General features: G+C 40.4%; 3 protein-coding genes across 4 annotated transcripts; 2 read left to right on the top strand and 1 right to left on the bottom strand.

The window, feature by feature from the left end:
• The first annotated feature begins 4,459 nt into the window (after positions 1-4,459).
• Positions 4,460-5,884, top strand: LOC131262643 (peroxisomal biogenesis factor 19). The gene is made up of 3 exons (XM_058264695.1): positions 4,460-4,564; positions 4,657-4,798; positions 4,907-5,884. The coding sequence occupies exons 1-3, from the start codon at positions 4,492-4,494 to the stop codon at positions 5,598-5,600; spliced, it is 909 nt and encodes a 302-aa protein (XP_058120678.1). The 5' UTR covers positions 4,460-4,491; the 3' UTR covers positions 5,601-5,884.
• A 421-nt stretch (positions 5,885-6,305) lies between these two features.
• On the bottom strand, positions 6,306-13,205 carry LOC131263172 (ubiquitin carboxyl-terminal hydrolase 3-like). The gene is made up of 7 exons (XM_058265331.1): positions 12,167-13,205; positions 10,255-10,402; positions 9,639-10,188; positions 9,053-9,553; positions 8,822-8,964; positions 8,588-8,734; positions 6,306-8,516 (listed from the first exon to the last, which is right to left on the bottom strand). The coding sequence occupies exons 1-7, from the start codon at positions 12,441-12,443 to the stop codon at positions 8,279-8,281; spliced, it is 2,004 nt and encodes a 667-aa protein (XP_058121314.1). The 5' UTR covers positions 12,444-13,205; the 3' UTR covers positions 6,306-8,278.
• A 1,022-nt stretch (positions 13,206-14,227) lies between these two features.
• Positions 14,228-23,146, top strand: LOC131267065 (galactosylgalactosylxylosylprotein 3-beta-glucuronosyltransferase S). Of its 2 annotated transcripts, XM_058269820.1 has the most exons (6): positions 14,228-15,103; positions 17,295-17,375; positions 18,712-19,065; positions 20,687-20,949; positions 21,058-21,412; positions 21,585-23,146. In XM_058269820.1, the coding sequence occupies exons 1-6, from the start codon at positions 14,992-14,994 to the stop codon at positions 21,644-21,646; spliced, it is 1,227 nt and encodes a 408-aa protein (XP_058125803.1). In that variant the 5' UTR covers positions 14,228-14,991; the 3' UTR covers positions 21,647-23,146. The 2 variants fall into 2 exon arrangements, with proteins under 2 accessions (XP_058125803.1, XP_058125804.1); XM_058269821.1 differs by lacking the exon at positions 17,295-17,375.
• The last annotated feature ends 1,199 nt before the right edge of the window (positions 23,147-24,345 follow it).

Genomic DNA, 24,345 nt, shown 5'->3' with positions numbered 1-24,345 from the left:
TGAGACAAAATTACGCGTCTTGCAAAGACCTTTCATTTGAGGGGTCGTTAGTGGAAATCGGTCAAGGAACTAACAAGTTATGTGAGAATTGGCTTTTTTTAACCTAAATTGCCAATCAAGCCGATTTACCTTTTCGCCCCCTCGGGCGAACACTTTCCAGGTGTGGTTTTTATCAAAAACAAGAAAGTACGGTAACATCTACCTTCAACACAAATGCGCGTCTTGAAAAGACCTTTCATTTAAGGGGTCAATCGTGAAAATCGGTTGAAATAATCAATACCCAACGAGAAATTTTGGCGTTATTTTGGGGTAAAAGAATTCTCTTCAGAACTGCCCGCTCTTCTTTTCAGAATTCTTTTACCCCTTCTTTTGCAGCAGATTTCCTATGCAATCTAGGCGTAAACCGACTTCTGAAAAGAAGGGTAAAACAATTCTCTTTATACTTGCGGGACGCTTCAAAAGAGAACGCTTTTGACGTGACTGTGCGTTTATAATACCTATTTCTGACTATACGCGCAAAAAACGTATACCCATTCGTAGTAGATTATATGAGCTGAGTTCATGATATCTTTTCTTTCCCATAATAATTATTTTCATGCAGGAACATATTTTTGTTTGTTTTATTGTTTTGATATATCGATAATAATAATAAATTATCGTCCGGTTCGGAAGGCGATCAGGCGAAACATCCCGAAATGGTCCTTTAGGGATTGAGCCGAGCTAGATGAATAATTAGAAAAATAGTAATAATGAACGAATTGATAAACGAATGAATTATGAATGCGAGGCAACGAAAAATTAAAAATGGAGTTAATCGCTAGATAGTTGGCAACGAAAATTAGAAGAGCGATGGCATACTACTGAACCGAGATGGATCTGCAGATGGAAAAAGATGTAACAAAGTAGACATTGAAAAACGGAAAGGGTTGAACCATCAGTCTTGTGATTGAATTTGACGAGAGTGGATAGTGAAAATGAAACAAGTAGTTGAATTTGGAAGTTGAAATATAATGAAATAGAGAAATAATCCGTGAGATCACGACAGGTCCAACCCCTCCTCTGGTTCGTGCTGGCAAACAGCGACCATGGATCGTAGCAGGCTCCTTCGATGTACGATGTGCAGCACCACTTTGTCATGGCCAGTGAAAACACGTAGAACGCGTTGATGTTCACTTTAAGCCGCATCTTCCTCCCTGACGAGACACTGAAATGTGTGAAAAGCGCGGAAAAATCATCATCAGTAAGAACTCTGCTGTGGGTTCTTACACACGTACTTATTGTCTGGTGCGAGTTAACCCGGCCCCGGTTAACCACCCCGAGTCGGTCGATCCAAGCGCTGCTATCGAACACTGGCCACCGATACTATGTTACACCCGCTAACAACGGCGATAAGGAAAATCTAGCAACTAATGAACCAACGAATACCCTGGTAAAAACACGGACGAATGCTTGCTAGTTGGCCAGACTTGCACAGTAAACAGTAAACAAACAAAGGTTTGACAGCCAGTACCTCTTTCCGCTGCGGTGCCTCCCAAAAAAAAAAATATTGGTAGGTTATGAGGTGTCCATTCCTACCAAAAATACACTTGGCAAGGTTCTTTTTGGTAGGCATGTATACCTTTGGTAGGAAAGTGCAGTAAGGTTCTCCTTGGGATTCTACCCAGCGTTCGATCTGAGTAAACTTAACTTATCAATTACAGGCTGGCCCCGGTTTTCGTCAGCCTCGGTTTTCGTCGTTTGACAAATCGTTTGAAGCTGGTTTATAGTAGCGTGCTTTGTTCTTTACTCATATGATTCAATGCATTTTGTATGACAGAAGATCCGAAGATGGACTCATAAACAGGTGGTGCAGGTTTTCCACTTCAGACTACTTTGCTCAATCAAAAATATCTTCCAATCGAAGGACTGAACGTATTATTTGAGGGTATTTTAATTGGGAGGACGGAAACGATACGAACTGTCAGATGACTCGTCGCGGTCCCATACAAAAGGTAAACAACACCTTTGAAAAAAGCGAAAAAATGGCTAGCCGCGTCGTTTCGTTTCCGCGCATCATCTCGACACGTAGGTGGCGTCGTTTTGGATCGTCGAGACGGCCAGCCATTTTTTCGCTTTTTTTAAAGTGTTGTTTACCTTTTGTATGGGCCAGTGTCGAGAAGTTTATCGTTTCCGCGCTCCCAATCGTGATACCCTCAATTGTAAACCTTCACGGCATGGAAACCAAAGAAGTAAAACCAAGATAAATACACACGATATAAGGTAGTGGAATGTAGAGCATTTTGACGTCTAGACTGCAAAAAATCGCAAAATAGCTTTTGACACTATGATGATACTCAAATTGGGCGGGAATCGTCCTTAGAAGATAAACAAACAACAACGCTTGAGAACCAAACACACCGAATCTTTAATTGCTTTCATTTTGTTCGCATGGCAAATGTTTAAGAAGCCATCGGCTGTAGTGGGTCACCGATTTTTCGAACAAATGTGTCGAAGTTTTACCTCACGTACCTTCTGCTTACTTGTATAGTTGTTTACATTCTATGCTGTTTATCACCATGCTGTCAAAAGCCACGGTCGCCATTTTCTAAAAAAAACCTCCTAAAAAGTCACCTATTCAGTATTTAATCATCTTGAGTAAAACGGAATATAAAACGGTTGATGGCCATTGATTTGATGATTAAATACAAAAACTTTATTATAGTTTGAAGAACACCTTCATATCAACCACTGAAAATTCAGACGAGAATAATGTACACATCCAACGTTTGTTTTGTGTCAGTCAAGTCTTCAGTAGGTATTATAAACGTAAGAACCCAAGTAACATTTTAAGTTTTATCATGGTTCTAACGATGTTGTTCCGGGTTTTGTTTATGTTTACAATTTGCCAGTTGTTGTTTCCAAAGTTCTTTCCGATAGCGTAAGAATGCCGTATTTATCCTGTTCAGCTGGTTTTTGCAAAAATAATTCATGGAATGGGAAAAAATGCGATATAATGAAGATATTGTCGTGTTAACAAACACGTTTCCGTCCGTCCACACGGCGCTGCGACAATTCTGCGACCGGGGTTTCTGCGACCGATTTGTGCTCACCGGAAGTGTCAAAGTAATCAAAAGTAGCCCAAGTCGGCCATCTTGCATGTCAAAAGTGTCGCAGAAACTCCCGCCGGCACTGGGTCGCAGCGTTGGACAATCTGGCCAACGTTTTTGTCGCAACTTTCTGCGACATTACAAAAAGACCGTTATTCGTATGTAAAAATGGTCATTGTTGTAGTTTGTTCGACGAGAAGGAGTTTTGATATAGTAAATAAATATACTGGCGTGCTAATTCATGTTTTTAATGCGTTTTTTAATTTAACTATTGTGTTAAAATGAAAGAATGTAAATAATAATTATAATGTAAATGCACCCTATAGCATATTTTTATTATTCTAGCAAGTCAGAAGCATTAATGTAAACACTAGTAAACGTTAAAAACGTCATTTTGGAAGCGTATAAGTATTAATACCTTTAAATAAGTATTAATTATAAAAATATAATTATACTATTTAGTAGGTATCAATACTTTCGCGCTTCCAAAATTACGCTTTTAACGGTTACTTGTATTAACATTAATGTTTTTGACTGAGCATTAATTTTGAAAAGCATTAATTTTTGACTTTGTAGAATAATAAAAATATGCTATAGGGTGCATTTACATTATAATTATTATTTACATTCTTTCATTTTAACACAATAGGTAAATTAAAAACCGCATTAAAAACATGAATTAGTACGCCAGTATATTTATTTACTATATCAAAACTCCTTCTCGTCGAACAAACTACAACAATGACCATTTTTACATACGAATAACGGTCTTTTTGTAATGTCGCAGAAAGTTGCGACAAAAACGTTGGCCAGATTGTCCAACGCTGCGACCCAGTGCCGGCGGGAGTTTCTGCGACACTTTTGACATGCAAGATGGCCGACTTGGGCTACTTTTGATTACTTTGACACTTCCGGTGAGCACAAATCGGTCGCAGAAACCCCGGTCGCAGAATTGTCGCAGCGCCGTGTGGACGGACGGTTCGTGTAGCATTGTAGCAACAAAGTGTTAACATATGTGCCTTTGGACGCCTGCTTCAGTAAAGTTGTGGCTAATGAGGGCAGAGTCTTCCGGTAACCGTATCAACTGGAACCAGCAGCTTGCTACCGCGTCGCAATCCTTTTGTTGGTAAACAAAACCAGGAACTATTGTCAAAAATTAATTTCAAAATGGCTGCCACGACCAGGCCTTTGAGCTCACCTCCCTTAGGACCCACCTTGTCCAAATCTTTAGAATCTGTCAGATGGGATTCGAATCTTTAGAATCCGTCAAATGGGATTCGAATCTATGGAATCCGTCTAGGGATCGAATCTTCGAATCTTCCGAATCCCGATTCTGCCAACACTAGTTTTGTCCATTTCGGTAATTCTTTCCGATCACCCTTCATTCCACGCGACAGTGCGGAAAATGTCAGAAGCAAAGAAAAACGATTCGGCGGACGGAGCTACACGGGACCAGGAGTTGGACGATTTGCTCGACAGTAAATATCTTTGGCGCCCGGGAGACTGTGGCTTATGTAATCATGTGTTATCCTGTTTGCTGTGAAATGTCTCCTCTTTTCCTACTACTTAGGTGCATTGGAAGATTTCAACAAACCTAAAGATGACTCAAAGAAACAGACAAACAAATCTGACGGTGCGGGTTCGTCGGGCGAGAAAGGCGAACAGCACGATGATCCGCCTACGGAACAGCTGTGGAATGAGGAGTTTTTAGAGTACCGTTACCGTACCAGTTAGGCGATTTTGCGCCTTGAAAGCCTATCCACAACGCGCAGAACAATTTTTCGTTAACAGCTTTCCGTTTATTCGTTTTCTTATTGCAGCGTACAAGCGAAAATGTTTGAACAACACATGGCCGCCCTGTTCGGTGGCGGCGAGAAGGTGGATAGCGAGCAGATTGCGCTCGGATTTCAGCGTATTGCCGAAGCCGCAGGAATGGCCATACGCTCGGATGGTGCCGCAGCCGAAGAGACTACGCCCGCCAGTACGCTCGATCCGTCGATCAGCCAAAGCATCAGCGATGCGCTGAAGGCTATGAGCGAAGGACGCGAGAACCTACAGACGCCGTTCAGTCCGGAGGACGTAGCGAACATGTTCGGAAACATTGACCTGAACGCGGCAGGCGAAAACAATGCCTTCCTTCCGTTCATGCAAAGCATGATGCAGAGTCTGCTGTCAGCGGATGTGCTGCTACCCAGTTTGCGCGATCTGGTCGAAAAGTACCCAAAATGGCTGGAAGAGAAGGGTAGCACCGTGCCCAAGGAAGAGCGGGAGCGTTACGAAAAGCAGCTGGAGATGATGAAGGAGGTGTGTACCGAGCTGGAGAAGGAGAAACCGGACGATAGTGCCGAAGTGAAGCGGGATCGATTTCAGGTTGTGCTGGAGAAAATGCAGAGCATGCAGGACCTTGGGCAACCTCCGGCCGATTTGGTCGGTGAGCTTGGCGCGGGAAATCTCAATCTGCCAACGCTAGATCCGTCCTCGTTTAGTGAACAAAATCCTTGCCCTATTAGTTAGTTAACTCTTATCGGACGTGGCATTTGGGTGACCGACGTGGCCTGTGCTGTTAAGGAAGTTACATTTAAGCCGTAGGGCTGAAGATAAGGGTGTGGGTTTGAATGTAGTTTGCAATAGTCGTTTTGTACTACCTCGAAGGTAGTGGGGTTTGGTTGGAGGTGAGGTGTGTTTTAGCTGGGAAATTCTTCAACATCGATATGAGCTAATCGATGACTTAGTTCTGTTTATGCTACGAACAATAAAAGTGCAAGAAGCGGATCATACAGCGTGTTCGCTTACGTCAATAGCTCACAAAGTGTCGATATTCAGTAATTTTAGGAGTGAGGTTTTCATTCATCCCCGAGAAATCATTCGTACCACACATGTGTGGTTTTTGTTTGTTTGCTAACCCATTCGCACGGGGTAATATTTTCACAAAGTGCGATCACAATTACATGTCAACCAAAGAATTTCAGTCAGGTCCAAAGAAAATCAGGTGCAGACTGTTTTTCTGCTCAGCTCAGCAAATTATTCTCTTCTCAAAAAGTTTGATTATGTGCAGGTAAAACATTCAATAAAAAAACAAGAATAAAACTTGACTTTACTTCTCTTTACTAAAGTTCAACTTTCGAATATGTATTCAAGCGCAACTCCGTTAACTGCAGAGCATAATGTTTCTCAATTAAATCAGGGCTTTTAAAAATTAACATTAAAGGCAACATCACATACAGTGTATGATTGAAAAGTTTAATTTTTGTATCCTTTTAGTTAACTAATATCGCTTATACTCTTATAGTACGTTTTGTTTTGTTGATCGGACATTGCTTTTCTTCCATCATATTTACTGTGTGACACACGAAATAAGAGTTTTTAAAGCCGGATTCATTACGTTCAACAACGTCGTCTTGCACTCGCGTAAATGGAAAGGCTTACCTCGCCTTGCTGGTTATGATTATGCTTTTTGTCCTTTCTTGTGTTTTAAAAAGGGAGTATTTTTACTATTATATTGCAATCTGATATAAATTTGCCTGTTTGTTATTTGTTTGCGTGACTTAATTTGAAAATTTTCAAGAGATTGGGGGTATTATTTTGTTTTGGTTTTTTTTGTAGGTGACGTTCAACCCGGCAATTAGGTTTGCACGTGTTGGATAAGTGTTGTTACAACGTAATGAAACTAACACAAGGCAGAGCATTAAGAAAAATGAAGAAACCATACCAGCATTTTGCTTGTAACCTGGCCTCGTTAGTAGAAAGAAACGAAACTTTAAAACTACAATTCACAAAACATATCGAACCGAAAAAAATCATCACAAAACTCAGCGGCCTCTTTGAGAATGTTCTTAAAAAGTATTCATTTCAAAACTATACTTATGATTCTCTTAAGCTTAAGGGCAATATATACTATCAGTGTATCGTTCAATAAAAAAGCATCTCACAAATTCTTACATGGTTACAAGCTTCGAATTACTGTTTGCTTATCCATACGCCATACGGACTGGCGACAGGATGATTTTTAGCGATTTGATCAAATTGGTTCTCCCAAATTATGTCTGTACCAGCTCAAACAAATAGAAAGTACATACACACACACGCACACACTCACACACACGCGCGGGCAAACACGAAACATGCACGAAAGTTGCACGAAAGATCCACATACACTCTCCTTTATGAGAACTAAAATGCATCTTTTTTATCACATATTAAATCAGTTTTCTTGCCCAATGAAGAAAGTGTACGGATGGCTTAATTTTTCTTCCGTGCTTCTATTGACTCGCCTGGTCAGATGGTTTTAAAGTGCTACAGCAGAACTGTTTATGATGGTACCACACATGGAGTGAACGAATATCGAAAGTTATGATTGAAAATGTGTATCGAGTAATTCATAACAGTCTCAAATTCATATCGAACTACGTTGCGGTAGTCATTAATGGAACATCGGCACAACAAAATGTATGCGGAGCTCTGCAAATTGGGCACTGGGCTTGGGTGGATCTATCTATTTTTTTTTCGTTCAGTTTCAGTTACAAACAAAGGGTATAAGGAGAAGGTATAGATTAAATTTATAATATTCATCTAACCTTGTGAAGTGGTGCTCATATTAATATACTAGTTTCTATATTTATATCTATATATATATATATATATATATATATATCCCTATAGTATACTGTACAGTTCTCCATTTTTCTCTCCAACATATTTTTGTTTGCTTGTTTTGTCCTACTTTTCTACTTAATTTCATTACAGCCTACTAGAAGAACATCGTCGAGGTATGCACACTCAAACTCCCAGTACGCCAAGGATAATAATCTTGATTTCTTGTAGAAACTTTGTTTCACAAACAGAATGGAAACAAATTCCGTTCCAATGATGCACGTTCCAAAGATGCATGCGAAAAAATGTTCTGTCTAGGACTGCCTTCGAGAACAGCCTTCCGCTTCTTCCACCCGTTTGCGCATGCAATCGGTTTAGTCAACCTAAAATGACATCGAACATCGTCATTTATCCATACCCAAAATGCATTCATGGACCACATTATCTCGCAGACCATCTTTTTCTTATATATATATAGATATATATCTTTTTTTGTTTGTTCTTTTGTCCCCTTGCATTGAATTTCAGAACGCTCTAGGATCAGTCGGAAGTTAAAGTTACGGATCGATAAGTCAGTCTTTACAAAATGAAACAACTTAATCTCAGGATGACTGATTGGCGGTCGCTGATCCGCCGGATGTATTGGCGACGGCGGTGGCGGTGGTGGTGAGTGTGGTCGACGGTCGATTGGCATTCGTTGGATCCCGCTTGATATAGAAAAGAATGTACGGCTTACATTCAGCCACGGCGGAACTGCTCACCTCCTTGACAGTGTGGTCGTTGAAGTGCATCCAGACACCATTGTTGATAGCGAACGATGTGTAGTGACCGCAACTAGATCTGCAAATGCGTCCGAAATATATGATTGACGTCGTGAACATTGTTGTTCTCCCGGGAAATCTGGCACTTACCCATTACCATGATGAACGATAACAGCAGCTAGATCATAAATATTGCAACTGGAATTTGATCGCCGGGTTTCTGGCCCATTGTTGAGAACAAACTGTGACATGTCCAAAGCGTTGATGGGAAACGCTATTCTCAGATCAATTTTCGTTCTGTAGCGAGAAATTGGAAAAATAATGCCATTTGATCCACGTTATCCGGTAAAAACTTGTCCAATCTAGAGCAGAACGTGGCATTACCTGTAAAAGTTGTTCCATCTGAATCGTTTTATATGCAAGCACAAGACATTTGGTAACCGGCGAATCCAGAACCGCTTCGTTGATTTTTGCTTACACTTGCAGGAATTACAATAGTACAGCTCCGTCTCTGCCAACTCTTCCACCTGGTCAATGGATTTTGCATATTTTCTGGTTATGATTTGCTCTTCTTGGGCAAGAGTATAATTAAAATAAAACTTTAGTAGCTCCTACCTCTGTAAAACTTTGCAGACAATCGGAAATGTGGCATACCGGTGAACTTCCGGTACTGTTTGCCGCATCCCCTCCATTGCCGCTTTCCGCCGAATGATCTTTACTGTAGTACTTCTCAGGAATGTCCAGCGACAGATCGAGGAATGGGTCGTGTTTTTTGCTCTCCATACCACAGATCAGGCAGCGCACTTCGCTCTGCAGAACACCGCCGAACACGTTCGTGACGATCGAATGGCGACCTTTGGCCTGCAGATGACTCAAACCGGACACATTATAGGGGTTTTTGCTTTCGCCCGGCTTCTGACCTCCGAGATCCATGGGCAAGGAAACCTGCTGCAGCTCCGTATGCAAGCGGTCGAGCATATAGCGCAGAAACTCGTGGGCATCGTGTTGGCGATGACCGCGAAACTGCGGAACCACCTTCCAGATGACGAGGAACAAACATTCGGGTGAGATGGCACCCTTCGAACCGTCGCCACCTTGACTAAGATTCAGCAGGACCTGCCGATAGAAGAAACGGAACGAGCAAGGGGAAGAGTTTTTTTAATTCTAATGTTGCAACAAAACGTTAATCCAAGCAGCTTACTTTGCGTAGTTCCTCCACCACGAACACATCGTCCAGTGTTTCTTTCATGCTGCGCGAATGGTACGCCTTTTGTTTGTGTTTCGTTTCCAGCGCGGGCATCGTGTTGAAGTAACAGCTAAACTCCTGAATATTGCTCAACGATTGTAATACTGAGTTCATGAAGCAGGTGTTGCCAAGATTGCGCAGTCCCACGACCCGCCGCATTGACTTCCGTTTTGCAGTTGATGCTCCGTTTTCATTGTTACTGTCGCTCGATATCGTACGCTTGCGGGGGCGCAACTTCCGTGCACTCACTGTGACCGAGGAGACAGCTGCTGGCGCCGGAATTGGGAGTGAGGGGATGGGGGCTGGTTCCTCCCAACCAGAATCGCTGGACGAGGACGTACTGGCCGTTTCCTGTATCGACTTCGAAGAGCTTATTTCTTCCAGCGTGGAGGATGTTTCCGATATTGTGTCCAGCTGATCGCCATTTCCCTCTTTTAACTCTTGCCGTATTTCTTCCAAGACATTCTCGATGGTATCGTTTATCACGAATTCATCACATTTGTAACTAAAACCAAGATAAAAGTATGCCTTGTTGAATAAGCATCGAAAAAAAGGTTTGCACCAATCTTACCAGTATACTGATTGATTCGAGGTGTTCATGCAAATGTTGTGGTTCTGATTCGTATTTGAATGCTTTAGTGCATGACCATTATCGTATCGGCCGCACAGGACTACGCCACACTGCAAACACATCCAGTTGTCTTTGCTGATAGAACATTCTGGAAAGAAAAAGACGAGGTAAATAAACATTCAAATCATTGTAAAATGAAGCATCCGATCGGAAATAGATTGTATCTTTTTATCGTGCCATTACCATCAATTCTCAAAAACAACATCAAAACGAAAATCAATATGAAAGGGTGAATTTATCTGCATGTTTCCATTTATATTAAAAAAAGCTGTTTAGAAATTTTTAAAACCATAATGAATTGCAATACTTTTCTTCGCCCTGCTGACTTTAAATCCCGTATAGGCAACATCAAACACTGAGCATCACTACTACACCTATGATAAAAGCACTACAGCACACTCTCACTACCGCAGCGCACACTTTATTGTACTTTCTTGCGAGCAAAAAATAACAGATGGAGAATTGAGGAAACGACAGGTAGGTAGCGAGGGTTTGGAGGGTTCGCAGACCAAAAGATCGCCCGTTCATTGCTTTGCTTCATTATCAATTCGTTCTACCGAGGAAAAGCACTACACCTCGTCACTTGTACGTCGCTGCATCGCTTATAGTACACTCTTGAGTTATAGGAATCGTCATAGCGTGTGGCCCTGAATATATGCACATGAATGAATGAGTACGAATGCAATGGTTGGCAATGCGAACAAACAGCGAAGGAGATAGATTCCCTGATGGATTTATCCAATTTGCCCATGCGTTGCGCTTGGTTGTCTAGATGAACGATTCGAATGTAGAAAATAGCAGCCGATATGCGATGATGGGACAGTGAAATGCAAACCACGCAAGGTCCAACCCCGTAAAGATGTACTTCGAAGATGTTCGTGCGGGGATATTGCAAGAAACAAGGTCTACCGAAAAGAAGCTATAAATATGTATTATGACTTTTTTTTATTGCTGAAATGCACAGTTGGCGACTGCAAAAAAAAAGATGATGATTTTTGGCAGCTCAATCTCGGTCATATGTTGTGTTTAAGGCGTTCGTTTGTAAACCTTGCAAACAAGCAAAAAAAAAAGTGAGTATTACTGCCTTTTTTGCGTCGTCTGTGATGCGTAGCTTTACATCCACCAAGCTTTCCTGTCGCCCATACGGTACGAATGTTCTAATGTAATTAACAAATGTTGGTCGAGCAAGTTGCCAAGAGTTAGGTGGCTGGTCAAAGCATGGTTGAAAAATGGTGCGAAGGGCACTGGAGGGTTGGCGGCTATGCTAGATCGTCCATACTTCACACAGCCGAATCTCTTCAAGGTGGCGCAGAGTGGAAGGCTTGAAAATAGATTGCGAAAAGGGAACACGACAGTACGACGACCGGACGGAAAAGGGAGTCCGGCAGAGAGGGGAGAGAGTGACTATAAATTTGACGTGTGACGTAATATCGATTTTTTGTTTACCGAGCCGCTAAAGGCAGAAACGAACGGAGATTTCTTCTAAGATTAAGCAGAAGTTAACGGGTTTTTTGCGACACAAAAAAAAATCGTGCAGCTATCATTAAAGAGCCTTGTAGCACTCTCCTTCGCAAATGATGGGCGAACGTACACGTTCATCAGCTATATGGTTTTGCTATTGCTTGCTGGCAGATAGCAACCATCCGCTGTCCCTCTTCGGTACTTGTAAATGACGACTTGAGTGCATATCTAACACAGTACTTTAATCAATTATTATAGACCAAGAAGCTATGGATAGCCCACGCGCTATGGACGATAACTTTGCATTCAACATACTTTTAGTGTACATCGATTTTTACAGCACCAGTATCGCATGATTTATCACAATTGGATGATAAAGAGCACTGATTACCTGCACATTTCCAGTGTCTCGACGGTACTGTTGGCGATGATGACGCAGTACACACAGCCACATGAGTAACTGCTGCTGCTGAGGGTGCTGGGGAAACAACCGCATCGACGGGCGGTTTGTCCGCAGCAGGAGGAACGATGCCAGCGGCTGTCGGTAGGCAGATTACAGGTGAAGAAGGTCGTCCGGCCGCGGAAACGATGCTAGTGGTGCTGCTCTTCGCGGCCTTTATTGAGTCCTTTCCGAGGGCTACATTGTCGACAATGTGCGGACAATCCATCGCTTTCAACTAGGCTGGCGGTGGCCGTGGTTGGTTGCTAGGGTTTCACTATGCTGTGGCGATCGTACGTGTGGAGAACGGTGACCTTCTAGATTCAGTATCTTTTAAAAAGCCCTGCCGTGACGATGCCTTTTCGTCTCGTTTATGTGCTAGTTTCCGATGTGCAGCACTTGGCCAGATTAGAGACGCGTTCTACCGCACTGCAGCTGATGGTCACTGGGCAGGAAGGGTGAGAGCTTACACAGAGGGAAGTAAAGTAGCCCCGTGGCTTTTAGCAGAAAGTATTACGATATTTCTGGCGCTAGCCTTCCCCCGTCTGTAAGGCGGCTTTTTTATGGGACGTCGGGGTCTCCTACCTACTTCCCTCTTGACTCTAGAGTTGGGTTTTTTATTCTAACAAATTCATCTTTTCTCCGGTTAACTAGTTTGTCCCGAAAGGAAAGAGAACTTGGCTTTGATCACCGACCGCTTTACTTCCGACGGATCCACGCCAGAAGGAGTGCACACTGTGCGTATCCAGCGTCCACGAAAACGTTTCAAAACTAAATTGTAAAAAAAGAACTAGCAAACGGCGACCATTGAATATACTACACTTTGCACACGCACACAAGCAACACCGTTGGACAGATCCAACAATCCATGTCACGTTACATTATTGAATTACCAATTACACAGAAGCATAGTAATTGTACTTCCGATTCAAGTCATTTTGAGTTAAGCGAAGAAAACTACTGTAAAATAATTACCAAAGAGTCCAATAGTTCCCTCTTCAATTTATTGTACATGCACTCGTATCAAGCTCGCTGCGTAGTGTGCGTACGCATTGAGCTTGTTTTGTTCATACGATGTTCTGAAACCTAACTATGGGCTGTGGAAAGGCTCTTTCTATTGATAATCTGTGCGCTTTTTTTAAAACTTGCTCGAATAAGTCATCAATTTACTAGAGTAACAGTTAGAATATGGTAAACGGAAACATTCAGCAGCTTTGTCAATTACCAATTACAGAGGGGTTACCGTTTGAAGAAAGATTACGGAAGTTTGAATAAATAATAATTAATTTGCCTTCTTTTTAATTGTGCAATCAGTCTCACTCCCCTGCAAAATGTATTTGTAATTAATCCATTTCAATTGAATGTAACATTCATTGCATGGAATTTTTTTCCTCAGATATCCACTGTGCGAGTTGAAGTTCTATAGACCCCGTTATTTTTGACAGCACCGCAAGTTGGTGCCATAAAAACCGGTTGAAGAATGAGAATAAATCAAGTAAGGTATTTCATTATTGCGTATCGGATACTAGAAAGTAAACCTAAAAATTATCTTTATCATATGTAAATATGATGCTATTGATGTATAAAACTCTGTCCTTGCAGAATGCAAAGAAAAGGAAATGAGAATTTTAGCCATAATTGCCTACTATGTATGAGACAACCTTTATTCCACACACCATGAGGTGCACTGACAACAGTCACTTTTTTATTGCCAAAGCAGAATAGGTAAGCAGGTTTGTTTGAAACATGTTTAATGAGCAATTTCCAGTTTTGCAGGTTTTTCAATAATTGATGAGCAAAAATGTGAAACGAAATAAAATTCAGCTTTTCTACTCCACACTTGTTGGTAAATTTACCTTTTTCTTGTCCTTGATGTAGATAAACGCAATTGGATAGTGATTGTCAAACTGACGTTGCCATACCTTCATAAATATATTGGCTACCACCTGGAAATGAACGGTTCCTTGGCTTTTTCGCGAAAGCAGGATCAGTTTGCCAGTATAGCGAGTCGTTTCCCGTGGGGCGCTGCGTGTAGTGCCGCTGCGTGTTTTAACGTACGATTGGCCACAAGAAGCTGCCTTACTCCTCAGGACTTGTTTATTTTGGAATCATGCGCCAGCTCTAGGGCCCGAAAATCCTTGGACGGGTGGTTGCTTACATGTCTGTCCGTTGATTTTGCGTAACTTTTCATCGGTTTCCCCGTGTTGCGTTGGCTTGTGTTGGTGGTCGGTCCCATTCCTATTGTGTTGAAAGTGAAAAATGGACCAACACACTCGTTGAACCCGATGCGGAAACAACAGCAAAAATGAAGTGTTATACAACGTGAAACAGAGAAAGTGATCTATATATGCGGCTTGAATTGTGGCAGTAATATCCTACTACTAGTTGTTGGTTGTGTTGATGGTAATACTCTTGAAACAAAACATTGGAACAGGCATGGACGCCTTGTTTCTATATTATGTGACCAAAAACAAGTTTCGTACAATGCTTAATTTCTCGTGGTGAATCAAAGTTCGTTTGTTTCAGCGAGATTAGCACAAGAAATAAAAAGCAATCGCGCATTGCAAACAAAGCTCAGTTATTTGCACAGTACGTTAACCGGATCTAGTTGAACAATGCCATTGTCACTGGGAACGACAATAAACAGCGGTATCTTAAACCAATCCTCGAACACGGTGGGCTAAAACAAGCTTCTGTTCAAGTAATCGAAGCAAGTTGGCATCGCGTACGAACGGAGAGCACAAATACCGGCACTAAAGCGCTTACTAGAAACAAGGATGGCAACATTGAGGACCCCCTATCATCGAAAAATGAAGCAATTTATCATACCAGTGATTATTTTAGTGGTTATATTTTGTGTCAGCCTGTACAACATCACCGCTAAAGATGGTAAGTTCTGTTTTTTACAATGCTACGTTATTTTTAATTTTTCGATGACGCTGTTCTGCCAATTTATTCGTTAAAAAACAGACACCAGTGAGGTGAGGTGGTAATATTATTAAATATGTTTATTGCTGTAATTGGACAATTTTACTGCCAGTAAACTATGGTTATAATAACGATAATAATATGTTACCAATTGAAACGCTAACAGTTTGACTAAAATATGTTATTCCCATTTTTATCTGTTGCCGTGCCTGAGTGCTTGAAATTGCTAGTAATTTCTGTTCTTCTTTCGTCGGGTTATCGTATCGTTCCGTTATAAAGTTTACTATATAAATGAAATTAAGCTGAGAATACTTAATTATTTACAAATGTTAAACTTTTAACCATATAATATTATTTTTGTTTTGGATAAATACATTTTTTCAAAAACAATAATCGAATGTGGATAACTAACAACGAGTGACATTGAAGTTAGCTCCCTCACTCCGTATATAAAAGCTTTTCTTATTTTTTGTCACTGGAAGAAGTCGTAATGCATCAACTTGTTAAACTATTTAAATCCATATGGCATTAAGGGAATTTGTTGACTACCGAGACGTTCGTTCAGATTAATTATTTATTCAAATTTTATGCTTAATGTGTGTTACGATCGCATATTTCTAAAAATGTCTCACAGATTCGTTTTGCTTCAGGTATACTTGAAGTTTGATATATTGTTCATGTTGATTAGTGTGCGTAATTTTTGGTGCGAAGAATTCATTGCGTGTAATGACGTGATCATCGTTATGAAGTTTGTATTTGAACAGAAAATTTGAATGAAGTAAATTTTCGCAAGGTATACAGATAATTTTTTAAAAATATTAACAATTTTCGGCAAGCATGATCAGTGATTTATTAGTAAAATAGTTTCGATGAATAGCTTAAATTAACTTTTTGACAATAAATCCCAACCAGTAACCGAGGAAGTTTCCAACGTGTACATAAAATATAGGGTTTAGACGAGCGACATGATAAATTAATCTGGCAAAAATGTTAGTGACCGAATGGAGGACTTCAGAACCGGCCGGCGTCAAAACGATGCTTATTGTGATCATTTAAGGTTCACCGGGCGGCCCGAGCGCAAGAAAGTGCTACTAATTTTATCTGTCGTGTGGTGCTAGTGGCTTCGTGTTATTTCCACCATCTCTTGTTCTTCCTGCGATGTGTAGTTTAATTTCAGCGGCAAATTGGTCCATACAACAATGGCCACACGCGGGTTTATCTTTCCTGGTCTCCTGTCCATTTGCTGCGGCCATTTCCTCGTTCAACCGTGGCTAGTTTTATTCGTTATGAAGATGAAAATATTTTTCTCTGACCTTATGCTGAAATTGCCTAATGGGTCTGTTGTTGAATTGGGTTTCCACCAGTTACACACACATTATCACCTTTTTCAATCGTAGCAGGGGACTTTTGCTGTTTGGTTTGATCGTTGACATAACAATAACAATTAGAGGACGGCGTTAATTAAAGACGTTGTAAATTAAATTACCTTTTTCCATCACATTCTGAATGTATGTGCATGAAAATCGAAGTACTTCATTGATTGTTCTGCTGTAAAAGGTTTGAAAATATTCCGCTTCTTATCTGCTGCTAAAATGCTATCGTGACGGGCCTTTAATAAATACAATTTTATGTTGCACATTCAGAAACACATAGGGGAACAGAGTACATAAACTTTGTCGACACAATAGGGTGGAATCTTGTGAGTGACAATGCAGAAAACTATTCACTACAAGCTTTATATCTCGCCCGTTTACGTCATCATTCCAATAATCAACCACAGAAGTATGTATGGAAAACAGTATGGGCAATATTTATGCCCGTTCCGGTAGGTGGAATAATTTTTGATCTTCTCGCTAATGATTTGGTGGTGGGTAGGGTTTATGTTCAGTGCTTGAATGAGTGTTTGCATATGTCGGTACTGAAGTTTATATGCAATATGTTTTGCATGGAGTTGTTTGTTTTTACTAAATCTATAGCTGCCGTCCGTGTGCGCAATTTTAACTGTGTTGGGTGTTTGATTGTTAAATAAGGAAAAACAGCGTACTAATCGGTTGAGTGGAAACATTCGGTGTTGCTAATATTACAATAAAGAAACGAAAACAATGGTGTGTCCCGCCCACGACATTTATTTCCCTCACTTTTCTTTTTCCAGACAAAAAACAAGAAACTGAACAACCAAACGCCCTTGAACGGTTAGATCTCCCACGGAAGGGGAAAGGTTTTCCTCGCAAAGGTACACACGCTTTATGATGATTAAGTTGGTTCCCGGTTTCGTGGCGATTGGGTTTTGCTTTCTTGGGGAACAAACCGAAATGTGTTTGTCCGACATCACGCCGTTTATCCTTACGCGTTATCTAATTTTATTTTTTGTTAAATGGATGAATAGAACCAGTCGAGTCGGCTAAGCTGTGCAAGTATATATGAAGTGATATGATACTTACCAAAACTATCACCAAACCAAACCAGCTTCTCCGTTCGCGGTGTGATTGTTAGAAGCCACTTTGGCCCTGCAAGCCAATGACTCACGCACGTGATATGGTTCAGCTGTATTTTTTTTTATAGCTAGCGCGTGACAGTACCTACTTATCGAATGATTATCGTTTTATTGTAGCCACTTACGGAGCATTATAGTCGATGGGTCAACGAGTCTGAAAAAGCTTCAATTTTTTCAATAAGATTTATTTGTGCATGGAATCCACGCATCAGAAAGGATCTTAATTTGTATTTATTTTTGATTAGTGCTATTGTAACGATCACATCACATAACATGTTTTTAATTTTTTTAATTGGTTCATGTACGCTTGTTTAACAAACAATCGACGGTAAACACATTGCATTCGTGATATGACGATAAAGAATGTTTGTGGCGCTACCTTGGTAGGAAACCAATTTACCTTGAGAATACTAAAAAAAAGTTCCCATTACTGCCTAGGACAAGTTGATAAAATGCTTCAACTGTGTTATCTACAATCGCGCCTCGTGAAGTGGGGCCTTATCAATTGGCACACACTTTATTTTAATTACTGCATAGATCTCGTGATCTCGGTTTCCCGTTTTGTACTCGTACGTCAGCAGTATTTTTAATTTAGAAGAAAATTGAGTTGTCTCTTAATAAATAGATAAAACTTTATTCACGTAACATACACAGCAGTTAAGTTCAAATGCTAGCTAATATGAGCCTATCAACAACGTTGATTTTGTTTGAGGATTGATGCTATCCACATGATTTGTTGGGGAATTGCAATAGAAACTTTAAAGCTAGAGATGTATTTTTCGTTGTAGAACTGGATCAAAATTATCTGTGGGGAATTTGCTTAGTAGTTTCATAAACACAATGTCTGCATTTGTGTTATGTTTTAATAACAAACCACTTTGTCGATACATATTCTCTCGAAGCATTCGTTTGGTATTGTATTCGTTACAATTTACTACCAAAACCAAACTGACCTGATATTTTTGTCCCGTCGTGAGTCCTACAACAGCAAAATACAATTATTATTGTTATTTATTTTTAAGCGTGCAATAATAACTGTTAAATGGATTTCTTTGTTTGTGCTTGTTTCTCGCAGAGGACTACGAAAAAGAATTCCATATCCCGCTCGTGAACGAGGAGCTGGTTGTTTGCTATGAAAACTACGAAGACTACCGTAAGGGCCCATATATGACCACCCTGCCGGCAACGCCAGAGGAGCCGAGCACAACGCAACGCCAACAGCAATCGACGGCCCCCCAACATCCTGTCCAATCGAACGGAAGCGAACCGATGATCTACTTCGTCACGCCGACATACCCAAGACGGGAGCAGATTCCAGAAATCATTCGCCTCGGTCAGACACTGATGCACGTGGCCCGGCTGCACTGGATTGTGGCGGACGACACAACGAGCTGCAGTGCCACACTGAATAGTCACATAAAAAAATTCGGTAAGGGAATGTAATGATGCAAAGCCACATCATCAGTTCTGATTAAGTGATCATTCCCCCAACTACGCTACGAGGCAGGATTAGACGTTAGTGTTGGATTAAAAACAACGAATAGAAGTTAGTTTTAGTCATAAAATTTCGTTAGTAAAAGAAACATCAGTTCGTTCGATATATACATTTTTCTGTTGAGTTAACAGTGCATATCTAAAGTAAATTATTAATTTTGTGTAGAAGTCCATTTTATTTGAAGGCAATCTGGATGCGTTTGAAATCTAATATATAAAAGCCACCGTTGTCTGTATATATTTGAGATTTGCACCAAACTTGGCAGGAAGGTAGCTAAATTTCCATGGTTGAATGATCTGAACTTCGTTTGTTGATATCCCCATTCCTCCCTACCCCTCCCAAATTAGTACACATACTGCTCACATATGGACATAGCGTAGGTGAAAATTTCATCGATCTAGGGGAAGGGGAACGGGGGGCTCTCATACTACCCCTTACTCCAAAAATGGTAAAAATGCGATATGGGTATCAATTTCACAGTATTTATGGTGTCTAAATCGAATGACCTTACTCTTAATATTCAATATTAGCCTAGACTCCCTCTACCCTCTTCTTCTCCAGTAAAACAAAAGCAATGCAAAAAAAAAAAATTCTTATCACATGTATGCTACGCAAAATCTACTAAGTCTATCTGTACCAAACTTGGCTGGAGTATTGCTAATTTTTTATTCTTTCGAATGTCCTCCTTCCCATCCCCCTTTCGTTCACCTATACCTTAAAATGATGAAACATAATAATTCAACTAAATATGTAGCTAAAAAAAATAAAACTTCATCCCTCTAGAGGGAGGGTTAAGAGGGGCTTACCATCCTATCCCCTAGCTCAGCATTTTCGTAGTATTTGTGTTTAAGTGCTCAATCTCATCCCAGATTTCTTCTATCTTCTCCTACGTAACAAATATTTTCAATAACACAACATCGGTCTAATCAATTTAAACCAAACATAATTATGAGAAAGCCAATTTAACAAGTGTGAAATACCTGACATTCTTATGCCTCCTTCCTGCCTATATCTTTCTATCACCAGAACAATAGAAATCATTTAAGGGTAGTCAATTTTGTTGTTGAACTTAATTTTGTAGATGTGATCACCTTTCGTTATCTCTCACGCAAAATTTCACAAAACCTTATTTTCCAACGATTAAGCAAAAGAAATTAATGAAACCTTAAATCGTGCTTAAAACATAGTACATAAATTCTGCAACTCTCATAATTTCTTCATGGATTCGCTTTTCATTTCTTTAAACTGCCGGACGTCAATTATACGTTGTCCTGGTCAAACTGAGGATTAAGTACAGTTTTTTTTTTAATTTTAAATGGTTTCACTACACAGCACAATTAGATAATTAATGAAAAATGTATTTTAAAATAGTATTTTTAGCAAATAGAAACATTTAAGATTGTAAAATTCAAGATATTGAATGAAAACACTCTTTCGTTTGGAAATTATTTCTACCCGGATGAAATCGGGTTAATCAACTAGTATGATGTAAATGTAACTTTGCAAAACAGCTTAAAATGTAGCAACTTTTTCAACTTCTCGCCCGTTCCCTTAGGTATTCCGTACACGCAGCTTGCCAGTCCGATGCCCGAAGTTTATCGCCTCCGCAAGAATGCGCCACGGGGTGTCGCTAACCGGCGGGCGGCATTGAGCTGGATTCGTGCGAACAACAAGCGGTCGGGCGTGCTGTACTTTGGCGACGACGATAACACATTCGACCTGAAGCTGTTCAGCGAAATCCGCTACACGAAGAAAGTGTCCATGTTTCCGGTGGGATTGATCGGAGACTACGCCATCAGTACACCGATTGTACGAAACGTAAGTGTAGGCGAAGGGATGCTAATCTCTAGAGGCCACCGACAGAGAGCCTAATCACGCAGCGGGAAACTAATTATTTGCAAACTTTGCCTGCGTTTGGTTAAACAGGGCCGCGTGGAGGGTTTTTTCGATTCGTGGCCAGCCAAGCGCAAGTGGCCAGTCGATATGGCCGGCTTTGCGGTAAGTCTCGAGTACCTGGCGCGCAGCCCGAATGCCACGATGCCGTTTAAGGCGGGCTACGAAGAGGATGAGTTTCTCAAAAGCATCGGCCTCAAGCTGGAGGACATCGAACCGAAGGCGAACAACTGCACCGAAATATTGGTGTGGCACACGCAAACCAAGGGCAGCAAAGCACCCACAGTGCGAATCTCAATGGACCGGCAGAAACTAGATAAGGTGAACCTAGGCGGGCTGCTGAAGCGGCTCGAGACGATGGGCGTGAATCATATCAGTGACACGGAAGGTGAGTGCAAATATGTACCTGTAGGTATTTTTTCTCTGATAGTACAGCAAATCTCTGCGGGGAGAAGTGATTCAGGAAGATTTTAATCGGTATCGGTTAACTTATTTTTTTCTCAGCTTTGATTTACTTCTTGAAAACAGTTGTTTAGGTCAATTATCCTTTTTTTTCGCAGGAACCACCGCCCAGGCCATCATGAATGGAAGTGTTAAGCCACTATCGTTTTGGTTCAGCTAATAAGCACCGTTGGTTCAGGACATTCGAAGGAAACAAACACGTAACGTACACTAATTCATTCATGGGATCTCTGAGACTTTGGTAACAAACCTGTTTTTAATACTTCATACTTTCTATGAGCTCCACTGATCTGTCGCAAATAGTACGATGTTTTAAGACCACGAAAGATTTCCTTTTCATCGCTGGAAAACTACCAGTGGTTTGGATGGTGTTGCTTACACTAAACTTGTTTTTTGTTGTAAGCGATCACAAAGTACATTCATAGAGCACTGAGCAAAGTTTGTTTTTCTAGGTAGTATATTTTATCCTCTAAACCATGAGAACCATCTTAATTTTGTGTGTTAGCTTATAAAGCAAACCATCGTTTTATGCCAAATATCGCGAGGCAACATCGCACGTACCAACGACGGAATTCAAAGTCGGAATTCAGGGTTGAAAAACTAAGATATATCACCGACCGAAACAAAAAGAGCACACTGCAACTGGAAATATCGACGCACATTTCGTACCGGGTACGGTTGGGAAATATGTTTATTTTTCGCCAGAATGTAGTGCTAAAACTGTGCCAGACCTCTATATATGTATATGACTCCAAACTTCGGTAGAGTAATGGTGACACATGTTGTTCTAGTTAGTTTCCCTCTGAATAGTTTGTTTAGATAGGATAGGTCTTCTCAATCATTAGATACCGGCTGCTGATCAGACACGGGGTTGGTAGGTGCGTGGTTCAGTTCAGAAGTTTCTGTAGTTTCGTACACGTATGTGTTAGCCTTTAAGGATAGAGTGTATAATGTGTGGTAGTTAGATGATTTGTGTTGCTGATCGGTTTTCGTTTCTGAAACGGCACAAAATAACCTAAGAAATGGTGAATCTAAACTTTGTAACCGTTACAACTATTTGGTAAGCAGAAAAATTGATATTTGTTAGACGATTTACATAAAAGATCTTAAATCTTTAGAAACGTTCGACGACCCTTACATGCACACCGTTTGAGTGAGCAATGAGTGATGATGATATTCGAGTGGTAAAACACAACATAAAAAACGAAAACCTAAAATTGGAAAGCCATGCTTTTGCAGCCTCGTCTATCCTCGGCGTATTTGACCATCACACACGTCGTAAAGTTCCTTGTAATTAAATTTATATATCGCCTTGTACAATTCATTCAAAATTTTTCTTACGCTTCAATCCGAACACAACAAAGAGATCACGCTGGGCAAATGAGGAGGTTGGCAAGGCAACCAACAAGGACACACGGACATTCCCCTTACAAGGCAAATGTGATCGAACGAGGTAAAAAGATGCGTCACACAGCTCGTGATCGTGAACCACTAGTCTCATTAAATCACGTTATGAACGTTACAAAATAAGGTGAAGAAACAAAAAAAGAAAACACGACACTTATCATATACAAAGTCTTTTTTGGCCCAATTCAACATTGTAAAGTTTATCGTTACGAAAAAATAAATAAAAGGTTTCTTTAACCCTTGTTTGCTATTACGAAGCATGTAATGTGCAGTCGACTTAGGTTTTTTAGAACCACTACAAGGATATTAAATTTCATTTAAAGCATACTTTCAACCAAATCATACGATTAAAGTACAAGTATAGTCAAATATTTGCTTTATTATGAGTAGGAACACTTGCTCTCATTTTTACTTTTTTGCTTCCTCGATGTGATGAAGTTTTTAGCAATTATATTTCACCCCTTAACAGCTTTGGCCCGGCTCGGGCTAGCGGATGGCATTTGTATGTGCGGAGGGCACATGCCTCGAAACCACGTTATGTATTACGTGTTTGTTTGATTACGTGTTTGATTTGCATTCGATTATGTGATACTAATTGATGCAATTGAACTAAATTTAACAAAATATCGTTTAAAATCTCAGAAAATCTAAGAAACACAGTGGAAATTCTTTGCGCCATTTTCACGACATGGCAACACTGTGAAGGGGTTAAATTACCATCAAATTAACTTGAATGTACTATTTGCATGAATTTTACATGTAGTATTTTCCTTGTTGAGTGCTCCAAAGCGAATGTTTAACATAAAAGTTTCTTAAAATGATTCATTCTGACTACAAACTATATTATTGCTAACAAATCTGCTGATGCTGATTAACTAAAATAAAATGCTGCTTCAAAAGGTGTATAGGAATTCTGTTCCTCTACAGCAGGGGTCTCCAAACATTTTTTAACGCGGGCCGCATTGGGTGGAATAACCGTAGCCGTAGTTTGGAGACCCCTGCTCTACAGTATTGCAGTTTTTTCTTGGCATTTGCAAAGAGACATTGGCTAAAATTTCGATTTTTTAAAATTCGACTGTACTTGTTTCGTTCTCCTTGTTGTGCTACTTTTACGTTCATTTCACATACAATGCTAAAAATTTCAAATGCATACTTCACAAGGCTAAATTGGGTTGTAAAACACTGTCAACTCCTCCAAAACGCGGTGATTGAATTATAAGTTCTTAGTGTAGTTTAGGTTTCCTGTGATATTAGTTTAACGGGATGCGTTCAATAAGAAGGTTTAGTTGCAAGTTTAGAGAAGCAAAATTAATGAAAAAAATAACATACACACACGCACACACCCAAAAGAATTAAAAGACACTCGGGCGAGCAACGAATCACGACAAGCGATATAAAATACAAACATTGGACTCGTGAACATGTGCGATCCAATATAAGCGATCTGTAACA

Source organism: Anopheles coustani, chromosome 2 (assembly GCF_943734705.1).
Source record: "Anopheles coustani chromosome 2, idAnoCousDA_361_x.2, whole genome shotgun sequence".
In the NCBI taxonomy this organism is placed as follows: Eukaryota; Metazoa; Arthropoda; class Insecta; order Diptera; family Culicidae; genus Anopheles; species Anopheles coustani.
Note: the sequence above shows the minus strand (reverse complement) of the source record. Positions and strands in the feature narration are given on the sequence as shown.